General features: G+C 46.5%; 2 protein-coding genes across 2 annotated transcripts in view; one reads left to right on the forward strand and one right to left on the reverse strand.

The window, feature by feature from the left end:
* LOC110487851 (homeobox-containing protein 1) overlaps nucleotides 1-13,711 on the forward strand; it is a 25,213-nt gene extending 11,502 nt beyond the window's left edge. The window contains exons 4-11 of the mRNA XM_036971605.2: nucleotides 206-291; nucleotides 890-1,000; nucleotides 2,644-2,901; nucleotides 4,534-4,690; nucleotides 8,280-8,362; nucleotides 8,544-8,639; nucleotides 9,047-9,165; nucleotides 9,582-13,711. Of these exons, the coding sequence (XP_036827500.2) occupies nucleotides 206-291; nucleotides 890-1,000; nucleotides 2,644-2,901; nucleotides 4,534-4,690; nucleotides 8,280-8,362; nucleotides 8,544-8,639; nucleotides 9,047-9,165; nucleotides 9,582-9,728 (1,057 nt within the window). The 3' untranslated portion in view covers nucleotides 9,729-13,711. The remainder of the gene's footprint in view (nucleotides 1-205; nucleotides 292-889; nucleotides 1,001-2,643; nucleotides 2,902-4,533; nucleotides 4,691-8,279; nucleotides 8,363-8,543; nucleotides 8,640-9,046; nucleotides 9,166-9,581) is intronic.
* The window catches only part of LOC110489361 (CD276 antigen), a 77,055-nt gene that overhangs the window by 10,615 nt on the left and 52,474 nt on the right, over nucleotides 1-13,966 (reverse strand). The gene's annotated exons all lie outside the window — the stretch shown is intronic.

A 13,966-nucleotide genomic window follows, 5' to 3' on the forward strand; every position in this document is an offset into this window, starting at 1 on the left:
TCTGGAGAGCCCTGCAGTCGCCGTACCAGGCGGTGATACAGCTCGACAGGATGCTCTCGATTGTGCATCTGTTGAGGGAGAGGTTAATTTCCTGACACCCCTCCACCAGGGCTCTCACCTCCTCCCTGTAGGCTGTCTGGTCGTTGTTGGTAATCAGTCCTACTATGGTTGTCGTCTGTTAACTCTGTGGTGCCTGTTCTTCTAGGAGGGACAGTAACCTGGTGAAGGAGGAAATCAAAACCTTCCTCAACAACCGCAGGATCTCCCAGGCCATCGTGGGACAGGTCACAGGTAATACATGTATTCTGCTCAGACAGCTTTCAGTGTACCTGTGGGGGGGGGGGGGGGGGGGGTACTGTTTATGTAATTTTTGTTTGTCTATTACTGTCTTTCTGTCTAGGATATTTTCTAATGCGTTCACCCTGGCTCTCTTCTTCTCCCCTCTTTCTCTTCTCATTCTCTTCTCCTCTCCTCCTCCCCTCATTTTATTCTCCTCCCCTCTTTCTCCTCTCCTCCCCTCTTTCTTTCTCTCTCCCTTCCTCCCCTCTTTCTCTTCTCATTCTCTTCTCCTCCTCCCCTCTTTCTCCTCTCCTCCCCTCTTTCTCCTCTCCTCCCCTCTTTCTCCTCTCCTCCCCTCTTTCTCCTCCCCTCTTTCTCTTCTCATTCTCTTCTCCTCTCCTCCTCCCCTCTTTCTCCTCTCCTCCCTTCCTCCCCTCTTTCTCCTCTCCTCCCCTCTTTCTCCTCTCCTCCCCTCTTTCTCCTCTCCTCCTCCACTCTTTCTCCTCTCCTCATCCCCTCTTTCTCCTCTCCTCTCCTCCCCTCTTTCTCCTCTCCTCCCCTCTTTCTTTCTCTCTCCCTTCCTCCCCTCTTTCTCTTCTCCTCTCTCTAGGTATCAGTCAGAGTTACATCTCCCAGTGGTTGCTGCAGCAGGGCTTGGAGATGAGCGACTCCAAACGCAGATCTTTCTACCGCTGGTACCTGCTAGAGAAGAACAACCCAGGTAAGAGCCACGGTAGGAGGTGGAGGCTACTGTTTGCTGGGTCTGTCGGGGAGGGGAGGAAAGGGTTCATGTTGACTCTATGACACGTTTATGGGCTCTTTTAGGAAGCTGTTTGTCCATTAGTTTATGTCCCGTCCCTGTGACCAAGGATTGTGACATGGACGGACGAGCGCGCGCACACACACACACACACACACACAGTCCTGGAGGGCTGGCTAGAGTTCAGTGAAGGACAGAGATCAGGAGACAAGATATTTATGACGAGAAAAGACACAGTAGGATAAAGATAGATCTGTTACTGTAGATACTAATCAATAATGTTAGTCATCTGGCTTGAATGATTGTGGTTTCCGTCTAGCTGTGTCTTAAAGACAAAATTACGCTAGCTGTTCCTGTTGACTTCCTGTCTTTGTGCTAGCGCTAGTTAGCAATGGCTCCAGAAACGACCTTCGACTTCCTTCAAACTACACACAGAGATATACAAATGATATCTATGAGTGGGGCTCCCGAGTGGCGTAGCGGTCTAAGGAACTGCATCTCAGTGCTTGACGCGTCACTACAGACCCTGGTTCGAATCCAGGCTGTATCACAACCCGTCCTTGATTTGGAGTCCCAGAGGGCGGCACACAATTTGGACCAGCGTCGTTTGGCCGTCATTGTAAATAACCAAATCAGTTAAGAACAAATTGTTAGTTAAATAAAATAAATCAAAATATGACTCTGGTAAAGTAGAACAAGTAGTTTTTGCCAAAATTGCCAAAATCTTGAACTATCCCTTTTAAGACAAGCTAGAGTAGCATCGTGACCTGATGAGAGAATTAACACCAACCACAGACATGCACTAGGTGGGTTTTCTAAACGACACTAAACGTTTTGCTCAATTCTACGTGAGCAAATGATGAAATAAATAAATAAATTATGGAATGTTTAGGCTACGTCCCACCAGACAAGTGGTTTTTACTCCTATGTCAGTCACATGCATGAAATAAGAGCCTCCTCACACATCTCCTCTCCTATGTCAGTCACATGCATGAAATAAGAGCCTCCTCACACATCTCCTCTCCTATGTCAGTCACATGCATGAAATAAGCGCCTCCTCACCATCTCCTCTGCTTTGTCAGTCATATGCATGAAATAAACGCCTCCTCACCATCTCCTCTGCTATGTCAGTCACATGCATGAAATAAGCGCCTCCTCACACCATCTCCTCTCCTATGTCACTGCTGCTATCTTTCTGTGGTACTCAGTCGTGTTACTGGACGTGCTGGTTTTCATTCCTACGTGGCTAACAATGATAGCTCTTATCGCAACGCTAACAGAGATGCTAATTGTGGATACTAATGCTAACGTGTTGCCTAGCATTTCTCTACGCTTTTTTTTTTTTCTCCTACCCGAGCAGGTACTTTAATAATTCTACAATTATTTACTGCTTTGGCGCTAAATACCTGTTCAGAACAGAACTCCAACGTTCAGTATGATTCAGCGATAAAACAAGTTATGGCCTGCCATTTTAATAAACTATAGTCCTGTTTGATAGCCATATAAACAGGTCATTTTGAGGTCAGCTTCTGCTAAAACTCTCAAAACGTCTCCGTATATCTGGCGTTGGCCTGACCACTGGTTTGGTTTTGTCCTGACTGAAGGGCTGAGGTGGAGTGAAAGCCAGCATGGCCCGGCGGGTCTGGGCCTGGGGCTCAGTGGTCTCGGCCAGGGGCTGGGCCAAAACCTGGGCTCTGGACCCAGGGCAGCCAGGGGAGGGGACAGAGACGTCACGGGGACGGGCAACGCCGCCACGGGCGCCACGGCCACTACAGCCGCGACCGCCTCCACCACCTGGGGCAGACAGAGAGAGCTGCTGATGCACCTGCTGCCATGGTACACTGCAGCCTCCTCACAGCCAGGTAACCAGCCTCCTCACAGCCATGTAACCAGCCTCCTCACAGCCATGTAACCAGCCTCTTCACAGCCAGGTAACCAGCCTCCTCACAGCCAGGTAACCAGGTAACCAGCCTCCTCACAGCCAGGTAACCAGGTAACCAGCCTCCTCACAGCCAGGTAACCAGGTAACCAGCCTCTTCACAGCCAAGTAACCAGCCTCCTCACAGCCAGGTAACCAGCCTCCTCACAGCCAGGTAACCAGCCTCCTCACAGCCAGGTAACCAGCCTCCTCACAGCCAGGTAACCAGCCTCCTCACAGCCAGGTAACCAGCCTCCTCACAGCCAGGTAACCAGCCTCCTCACAGCCAGGTAACCAGCCTCCTCACAGCCAGGTAACCAGCCTCCTCACAGCCAGGTAACCAACCCCCAACTTCCAAAGACGTTTGGAACCACCAAGACTCTTCCTAGAGCTGGCCGCCCGGCCAAACTGAGCAAAAGGGGGAGAAGGGCTGTGGTCGAGGAGGTGACCAAGAACCCGATGGTCTCTGACAGAGTTCCTCTGTGGAGATGGGAGAACCTTCCAGAAGGACAACCATATCTGCAGCACTCCACCACAACAGGCCTTTACGGTAGAGTGGCCAGACGGAAGCCACTCCTCAGTAAAAGGCACATGGCGGCCCTCTTGGGAATTTCAGACCAGGAGAAACAAGATTCTCTGGTCCGATGAAACCAAGATTGGCCTGAATGCCAGTCGGCACGTCTGGAGGAAACCTGGCACCATCCCTATGGTGAAGCATGGTGGTGGCAGCATCATGCTGTGGGGATGTTTTTCAGCGGCAGGGACTGGGAGACTAGTCAGGATACAGATCCTGTAAAATACAGATCCTTGATGAAAACCTGCTCCAGAGCTCTCAGGACCTCAGACTGGGGTGAAGGTTCACCTTCCAACAGGACAACGACCCTAAGCACACAGCCAAGACAACGCGGGAGTGGCTTTGGGACAACTCTCTGAATTTCCTTCAGTGGCCCAGCCAGAGCCCGGACTTGAACCCAATCGAACATCTCTGGAGAGACCTGAAAATAGCTGTGCAGCGACGATCCCCATCCAACCTGACAGAGCTTGATAGGATCTACAGAGAAGAATGGGAGAAACTCCCCAAATACAGGTGTGCCAAGCTTGTAGGGTCATACCCAAGAAGACTGGAGGCTGTAATCGCTGCCTCTGTTGCTTCAGCAAAGTACTGAGTAAAGGGTCTGAATACTTTATATAAATTTGATATTTCATGTTATTATTTGTTTTTTTTTAAACCTGTTTTGCCTTTCTCATTGTGTGTGTAGATAAGGGGGAAAAAACAATGTAATGCTTTTTTGAAAAAGGCTGCAACGTAACAAAATGTTGAAAAAGTCAAGGGGTCTGAATACTTTACGAATGCGCTGTATGTCCACTGTCTGCCCTCCTGATGTGTGGGTTTTTACTGTGTATCGTAAATGTTGACTTGAAACCGTTTTATACTTTCTTCAATAACTATTTTATTTTGCTATCAGGCTACTAGTTGTAATCAGTGATCTTTTTAAATGTTTAAAAAAATATATTTAGTATGTTTTCTCCTCCGTTGTTTTTAATGTCATCTCTCCCTCCCTGGCACCCGCTATAGGTGCTACCCTGTCGATGCGCTCCCTGGTGAAGGAGGAGCCTGATTGGAGGACAGGGGTCAGCCCCGGGGAGAGGGGCGGGGTGGCGGGCGGTCCTCTTAGGCTGCGGAGGGGAAGCAGGTTCACCTGGAGGAAGGAGTGCCAGTCCATCATGGAGAGGTGAGCCAATCACAGACCCCGATTGGGTCAGGTTTCCATGACAACAGATTCTCCACCCAGCACTAACCCGATGGTGGTTGTGATTCTGTCACTAAAACATTTTTAGGGGTGCGTTCATTTCGCTTCAACGTTTGCTACGTTGCGCGGCGGTTTGTATTGAATGACAACGTTTTTCCAAAATGGTGCCTTTTTTTTTTTTAAGGTATGTTCGCTCCCGTTTTGGTGGTTGGTGAGGTGTGGCTTGATCAATACGGGTGTGACCATTTTTTAAATGGGTTGGCGAAAGTGCTTGAGCCGCCGCACTGAGAATTCGGAAAAGCATGAAAGCCAACTGTCCAATAATCTAGAACACTGCTGTGTGGACATGTTTTCGGAGTCTGATGAGTGGGCCAGTGGTCCCCAACCCTGGTCTGGGCTGGAGAGCTATGCTGGAGAGCTATGGGTTGTCCAGGCCTTTGTCCAAGCCCCAGCACTAAACAATAAAAGTGGTTGAGTCTATTGAAGTTTGTGATAAGGCTTCTAATTTAACTCCCGAGTGGCGCAGCGGTCTAAGACACTGAATCTCAGTGATGGAGGCCTGGTTTGATCCCCGGGCTGTATCACAACCGTCCATGATCAGGAGTCCCATAGGGCGGCACGCAATTGGCCCAGCGTCGTCCTGGTTAGGGGAGGGTTTGGTCGGGGGGGGGCTGTCATTGTCAAATAAGAATTTGTTCTTAACTGACTTGCCTAGTTAAATAAAGGTTAAATCAAACAGTCGACATGATTCGATGACAAGGTCATCTTGTCATCGAATCTTGTCGACTGTATTTTGTTTAACCTTTATTTAACTAGGCAAGTCAGTTAAGAACAAATTCTTATTTTACAATGACAGCCTCCCCCCCGACCAAACCCTCCCCTATCCAGGACACATTGGGCTTGTTAAGGCTCTGAAGTCCAAACAATTTGGTCGCATACACGACAAAATATCGTTAGCATCACAGTTGCACCATTTATCTAGCTCAACCAGGTCAAAAAAAAGATCTGACCTACAGTGCATGTATATTTGAGTTATTTAAGCCGACACTCCAGACTAGACGGCTCAATCAGCTATAGAAGGTGTCACCTCTCGCCACCACATCACACAGCTGTACAGCTAGTCCTGCTGCTGAGGCTGATGGGGATTTTTAAGTCATGCCGGATGTGACTGTGATCAGATAATTTAGGAGGGGTCATTTTAATGTGGATAAAGTGTACTTTCACCCCTGCTTACTGACCACTCCCAACCTACTACTGCCAACCTGAAGAATAAACTACTATTTAAATCATTTCATTATCAAGGTGTGTCATTTTGTGGTTCTCTTTCACTGCAAAAAAAAACCCAACACTTTGATCTCATCAGGTGTTTGTTTGCAGCATGCCACATTAACTTTGTTACATTAAGGTTCATGTGGATGTTTTTGCAGTGTCATTATTGGGTATTGTGTGTAGATTGATGAGGAAAAATGTATATTTAATCGATTTTAGAATAACGCTGTAACGTAACAAAATGTGGGAAAGGGGAAGGGGTCTGAATACTTTCCGAATGCTCTGTATATTACTGTATAAACCATGTCGTGGTCCGTTTTTTTAAAAACTGCTCGCGCTTTTCCGTCGTTAACCATCTGTTTACACTTTGTTCAGTCGTGTTCACTCGTCGGTTGGCGAGCTGAGGGGCCGCGGGAAAGAAAAGGGATCAATGGTCATAGCAACACACTTTCTTCGATAGCAATGAATGTATGACAGATCTCTTGTCATTGCACGTTGTCATCACAAACCCGCCATTTATTTTATTTAAAGAGACAGTGTACTGAGAAACCTACTATTTACATGTGGCTTTTGTAATTTCACCCGACAGGTGTTTTGTAATAAACATTTTAGCTTTCATAATCGACTAATGTATTTAGTTTCTAGGTTACAACATGGCCTTCGAAAGTAGCTAGAATTCATATAGTTAGTATCTCAATAAATTGTTAAAAAAAACATTGTCTGCTGCTCCTAAATTTTATATGGTGCTCCTCTTAACTTTTTTAAAACATTTAATTAGTTTAATTCAGAGCCCAGTATGTATCTTAACAGATTCTTTATAACCAGTCTGTTTTGTGTGGGTTTTTTTTAAACAAGGCATATCCTTATCCTATATAAGCGATCGACGACTCTGTGATATTTCTAAGCAGAGGGCACTCTCAGTAATGAGAAATACACAGGCACTTAGACAAGCCACACCATCCCACAGCTCTATGGATTACGCAATAACACTGCAGTGCTGCTACTCCTTTATGGGCTAGTTTAGAGTCACTGAAGGACGGTACTGTAGAGGTTATTGTGATTGAGAAGGTGGGAGGGAGAGGTGGGAGGCAGGGAGAGGTGGGAGGCAGGGGGAGGCATGGAGGGAGAGGTGGGAGGCATGGAGGGAGAGGTGGGAGGCATGGAGGGAGAGGTGGGAGGCATGGAGGGAGAGGTGGGAGGCATGGAGAAGGGAGAGACGGAGAAAAATGCTGCTCCTACATTTTGTGAAGTTATTCTTTTTCAGAGGCATAGAGAGAAAAGGAGAGAGAGAGGGGAGGGGCATGGAGAGAGGGGAGGGGCATAGAGAGAAAAGGAGAGAGAGAGGGGAGGGGCATGGAGAGAGAGAGAGGGGAGGGGCATAGAGAGAAAAGGAGAGAGAGAGGGGAGGGGCATGGAGAGAGAGAGGGGAGGGGCATGGAGAGAAAAGGAGAGAGAGAGGGGAGGGGCATGGAGAGAGAGAGGGGAGGGGCATAGAGAGAAAAGGAGAGAGAGAGGGGAGGGGCATGGAGAGAGAGAGGGGAGGGGCATGGAGAGAGACCAGACCTGGGCCCTGACAGTAAATCTCAGTAAGACAAAAATAATGGTGTTCCAAAAAAGGTCCAGTTGCCAGAACCACAAATACAAATTCCATCTGGACACCATTGCCCTAGAGCACACAATAAATTATACATGCCTTGGCCTAAACATCAGCGCCACAGATAACTTCCACAAAGCTGTGAACGATCTGAGAGACCAGGCAAGAAGGGCCTTCAACACCATCAAAAGGAACATAAAATTCAACATACCAATTAGGATCTGTCTAAAAATACTGGAATCAGTCATAGAGCCCATTGCCCTTTATGGTTGTGAGGTCTGAGGTCCGCTCACCAACCAATAATTCACAAAATGGGACCAACACCAAGTTGAGACTCTGCATGCAGAATTCTGCAAAAATATCCTCTGTGTACAACGTAGAACACCAAATAATGCATGCAGAGCAGAATTAGGCTGATACCCACTAATTATCAAAATCCAGAAAAGAGCCATTAAATTCTACAACCACCTAAAAGGAAGCGATTCACAAACCTTCCATAACAAAGCCATCACCTACAGAGAGATGAACCTGGAGAAGAGTCCCCTAAGCAAGCTGGTCCTGGGGCTCTGTTCACAAACACAAACACACCCCACAGAGCCCCAGGACAGCAGCACAATTAGACCCAACCAAATCATGAGAAAACAAAAAGACAATTACTTGACACAATGGAAAGAATTAATAAAAACTGTTTTCTTATTGGCTATCAAGTTTCTTCATGGAGAACCAGTACCCTGACGAGGCGAAGAGAGAGGAGATCGCTAACGCCTGCAACTCAGTCATCCAGAAACCCGGTCAGTTTGGCTTGTTTGGCAACACCTGTAATCAATCTGTTTCTGTCTCTCAAATGTCTGCTTTGTCAATCGAATCCCATGTTTAAAAAGGCTCTCATTTTATCATGACGAGAGAGCAGCTCACCCAATTAAATATATTCACTTGTTCATCTTTTTTTTTTTCCCTGTTGTCATTACCCAGGAGGCAAGCTGTCTGAGTTTGAGCGTGTCACGGCTCTGAAGGTGTACAACTGGTTCGCCAACCGCCGGAAGGAGATGAAGAGGCGGGCTAATATAGGTGAGAATCTCTGATGCTCAACACCGAGTCCGCACGCCACGCCGAGTCAGCACGCCACACCGAGTCTCGCACGCCACGCCGAGTCTCGCACGCCACGCCGAGTCTCGCACGCCACGCCGAGTCTCGCACGCCACGCCGAGTCTCGCACGCCACGCCGAGTCTCGCACGCCACGCCGAGTCTCGCACGCCACGCCGAGTCTCGCACGCCACGCCGAGTCTCGCACGCCACGCCGAGTCTCGCACGCCACGCCGAGTCCGCACACCACACCGAGTCTCGCACGCCACGCCGAGTCCGAACATAATTGCAAATAATTTGTAGACTGGAAATAGATCGCAAGAAGTTCCACACTCTCATTCGCTATTTACCTTCCTTACTCTTTCCTTCCTCCCCTCTCTCGCTCCCTCAGAGGCGGCCATCTTGGAGAGTCATGGTATCGAGGTTCGCAGCCCGAGCTGTCACTCCAACGGGGAGGAGCTGGAGCCACATGACTACGCAGAGCAAGTAAATCAACGATTCTCAGAGCAGGTGAGTCAGTGAATCAACGATTCTCAGAGCAGGTGAGTCAGTGAATCAACGATTCTCAGAGCAGGTGAGTCAGTGAATCAACGATTCTCAGAGCAGGTGAGTCAGTGAATCAACGATTCTCAGAGCAGGTGAATCAACGATTCTCAGAGCAGGTGAATCAACGATTCTCAGAGCAGGTGAATCAACGATTCTCAGAGCAGGTGAGTCAGTGAATCAACGATTCTCAGAGCAGGTGAGTCAGTGAATCAACGATTTTCAGAGCAGGTGAGTCAGTGAATCAACGATTCTCAGAGCAGGTGAGTCAGTGAATCAACGATTCAGTCAGCGATTTGTTAAACTATCCCTGAAACAATGAACTGAATTGCATGTATCGGGAGTCAACTGTTTTAATAAATTAATACCTATTTCCTTCACAGGAAGAGATTTCATCCAGGAAGGACCTTGATCAACAAGACCCCTCCTCATTGGCTGCCGTCAATGTCCTTCCCCCTCCTAGCCCCGCCCCTCAGGTCCTGGAACACAAAGCTGACGAATCGAAAAGGGAGACTGTGGATGAGGAGTGACCTATGGGAGAAGAACGTCACTAAAGTGTGGATTTTTACATATATAAGGGATTTTTTTAAAGAAAAGAAAGATGACTGCTCTGAGTGTCTGTTCCCCTGTAGGTCTTCAGGGGTTATGACTGCTCTGAGTGTCTGTCCTCCTAGAGGTCTTCAGGGGTTATGACTGCTCTGAGTGTCTGTTCCCCTGGAGGTCTTCAGGGGTTATGACTGCTCTGAGTGTCCTCCTAGAGGTCTTCAGGGGTTATGACTGCTCTGAGTGTCTGTCCTCCTAGAGGTCTTCAGGGGTTATGACTGCTCTGAGTGTCTGTCCTCCTGGAGGTCTTCAGGGGTTATGACTGCTCTGAGTGTCTGTCCTCCTAGAGGTCTTCAGGGGTTATGACTGCTCTGAGTGTCTGTCCTCCTGGAGGTCTTCAGGGGTTATGACTGCTCTGAGTGTCTGTCCTCCTGGAGGTCTTCAGGGGTTATGACTGCTCTGAGTGTCTGTCCTCCTGGAGGTCTTCAGGGGTTATGACTGCTCTGAGTGTCTGTCCTCCTGGAGGTCTTCAGGGGTTATGACTGCTCTGAGTGTCTGTTCCCCTGGAGGTCTTCAGGGGTTATGACTGCTCTGAGTGTCTGTCCTGGAGGTCTTCAGGGGTTATGACTGCTCTGAGTGTCTGTCCTAGAGGTCTTCAGGGGTTATGACTGCTCTGAGTGTCTGTCCTCCTAGAGGTCTTCAGGGGTTATGACTGCTCTGAGTGTGTCCTCCTAGAGGTCTTCAGGGGTTATGACTGCTCTGAGTGTCCTCCTAGAGGTCTTCAGAGGTTATGACTGCTCTGAGTGTCTATCCTCCTAGAGGTCTTCAGGGGTTATGACTGCTCTGAGTGTCTATCCTCCTAGAGGTCTTCAGGGGTTATGACTGCTCTGAGTGTCCTCCTAGAGTTATTCAGGGGTTATGACTGCTCTGAGTGTCCTCCTAGAGTTATTCAGGGGTTATGACTGCTCTGAGTGTCTATCCTCCTAGAGGTCTTCAGTGGTTATGACTGCTCTGAGTGTCTGTTCCCCTGGAGGTCTTCAGGGGTTATGACTGCTCTGAGTGTCTATCCTCCTAGAGGTCTTCAGGGGTTATGACTGCTCTGAGTGTCTGTTCCCCTGGAGGTCTTCAGGGGTTATGACTGCTCTGAGTGTCCTCCTAGAGGTCTTCAGGGGCTATGACAGTCAGAGTTAATAGTGGAAAGGGTGCTACAGGTCGCTCTGGTGCCTCTAGTGGTAGGGAGGCCACTGTATGTATACAGTAATCATGCTTTATAGTAATGGCAATATTTATCTCTCTCTATATATATATATATATATAGTGCATTCCAAGACTGTCTTAAACGAAAAAAAACAACTCCTTTGAAGGAAGAGGGTTGTACCGGTAAGCGGATTTATCGGCCCTTCTATAAGCTAAAAGCCTTTCTTTAAAAAATGTATTTGCGATTTTTCTTTTTAAAAGGTATTGACGAGTGGTTGTGTAAAATGGAACTGGAGCTAAGTGGAGGGAGGAAGGAATGTTTTCAACCTGCAGGTCAGGTGTGTTTGATGATAAGGTGAGTCCGGTGTGTTTGGTTGAAGCAAGCGAGGCTGAGTTTGGTTGATCTTTGTTATGACGATAGTGTTTTTAAGATAATATCAGCATGATAATATCCGCCTTTCTCTGCTCGCTTGAATGTCTGACCTGATCTTAGTAACCTTTGTTAGACTTTGGGCTCAATCTATCGATCCGTCAAGTGATCGATCAAGTAGTCTGGTCAGTGTTAAGAGTCCAACCCTGAGGGACAAACGGAATCTCAGGTAAACCCAAACATGGTGGATGGAGGCTGATGAATCGTCCAATATTTCTCTGTAGTAAAGCTTGTTCAAAGGAATGTTTCATATCATATAATGATATTGACTGTTTTCTGCCAAAACATGAGCACCCAGTGAGCAGAAATGGGTTGAGAGGACGTCTTTTTTTTAAACTTGTTTTCCTCACTGCATCTACTATGTATTATGTACAGTTGAAGTCTGAAGTTCACATACACCTTTAGCCAAATACATTTAAACTCAGTTTTTCACAATTCCTGACATTTATAATCCTAGTAAAAATTCCCTGTTTTAGGTCAGTTAGGATCACCACTTTATTTTAAGAATGTGAAATGTCAGAATAATAGTAGAGAGAATTATTTATTTCAGCTTTTATTTATTTCCTCACATTCCCAGTGGGTCAGAAGTTTAGTATTTGGTAGCATTGCCTTAAACAATTTAAACTTGGGTCCAATGTTTCGGAGAGCTTTCCACAAGGTTCCCACAATAAGTTCCTCCTGACAGAGCTGGTGTAACTGAGTCAGGTTTGTAGGCATCCTTGCTCGCACACGCTTATTTAGTTCTGACCACACATTTTCTATAGGATTGAGGTCGGGGCTTTGTGATGGCCACTCCAACACCTTGACTTTGTTGTCCTTAAGCCAATTTGCCACAACTTTGGAAGTATGCTTGGGGTCATTGTCCATTTGGAAGACCCATTTGCGACCATCCTGATGGATGTCTTGTGGATATATTGAAGTAACATCTCATCATTTTCTTTCCACATGATGCCATCTATTTTGTGAAGTGCACCAGTCCCTCATGCAGCAAAGCACCCCCACAACATGATACTGCCACCCCCGTGCTTCACGGTTGGGATGGTGTTCTTCGGCATGTAAGCCTCCCATTTTCGGCTTCGGCTTGTAAGCCTCCCATGCAAGCCTCCCTCGTTTTACTGTGGATATAGATACTTTTGTACCTGTTTCCTCCAGCATCTTCACAAGGTCCTTTGCTGTTGTTCTGGGATTGATTTGCACTTTTCTCACCAAAGTACGTTCATCTCTAGGAGACAGAATGCGTCTCCTTCCTGAGCGGTATGACGGCTGTGTGGTCCCATCGTGTTTATACTTGTGTACTATTGTTTGTACAGATGAACGTGGTACCTTCAGGTGTTTGGAAATTTCTCCCAAGGATAAACCAGACTTGTGGAGGTCTACAGTAGTTTTTCTGAGGTCTTGGCTGATTTCTTTTGATTTTCCCATGATGTCAAGCAAAGAAGCACTGAGTTTGAAGGTAGGCCTTGAAATACATCCACAGGTACACCTCCAATTGACTCAAATGATGTCAATCAGCCTATCAGAAGCCATGACATAATTTTCTGGAATTTTCCAAGCTGTTTAAAGCTGTCAACTTAGTGTATGTAAACTTCTGACCCACTGGAATTGGGATACAGTGAATTTTAAGTGAAATAATCTGTCTGTAAACAATTGTTGGAAAAATGACTTGTGTCGTGCACAAAGTAGATGTTCTAACCGACTTGCCAAAACTAGTTTGTTAACAAGAAATGTGTGGAGAGGTTGAAAAAACGAGTTAATGACTCCAACCTAAGTGTATGTAAACTTCCGACTTCAACTGTATGTCTTATTTTTAATGTCAGTAAGCCAAGGTAGCCCAGGGTTCCCTTCTATATACTTCCGTCTACTCGTCTTTCTTTGTCAATGAATGTCTCTATTAATCAAAGGAACATTATGTATTAGTAACTAATTATAATTAGTTAATTATGTCCCTTTTTTTTTCTCTCTCTGTTCAACATACATTAACCACTCAAGTCTACTATTCTCTGAAACCCAGATAAGCTAGTCTGTAGTCTACAGGTTTGATTTCTAAAAAAAAAAATGTTCTTGGCGACATAAAATGTGTTTGTTAATCATGACTTGTAATGTCTGCTGTGCTATAAGTACCTCTGCTCATTGTAGTATAAGCTACTCTTTACATATGGTGTGTATGACTGAACTTCCTGGTCACTTCCTTTTTATTTCATGTATTATCCCATAGTGGAACAACTATGGTAATGTGCTTTCAAGTTCATTTTCTGTCAATTCTTTGCTCTTGGTCGAGAGCTTGGGGTTTTTTTTTGGGGGGGGGGAGTGAAACTAAATTACATTTATGCATATGAAACATAATTCTCTGCATGTGTTTTCCCTTCTTAAAAATGATATAGACAGTGTTTAAGGAAGCACTTTGTTTCCAATATGGATTTAGCACTTCTCCCCCCTTAGCCACTGGCCCAAGGCCTTTCTCTATTGGTCACCAAGACATTTCTGTTATCACAGGGCCTGAATCCTAACTTTACTGACACATCCCTAACTCTGTGACCTCTCCATAAATCATACATTTAAGTAAATAGGAAAGATGAGGCAGGTTAAGCTCAGACGACC

The sequence above is a fragment of the Oncorhynchus mykiss genome, chromosome 30 (assembly GCF_057628025.1).
Source record: "Oncorhynchus mykiss isolate SJ-2025 chromosome 30, ASM5762802v1, whole genome shotgun sequence".
NCBI lineage: Eukaryota > Metazoa > Chordata > Actinopteri > Salmoniformes > Salmonidae > Oncorhynchus > Oncorhynchus mykiss.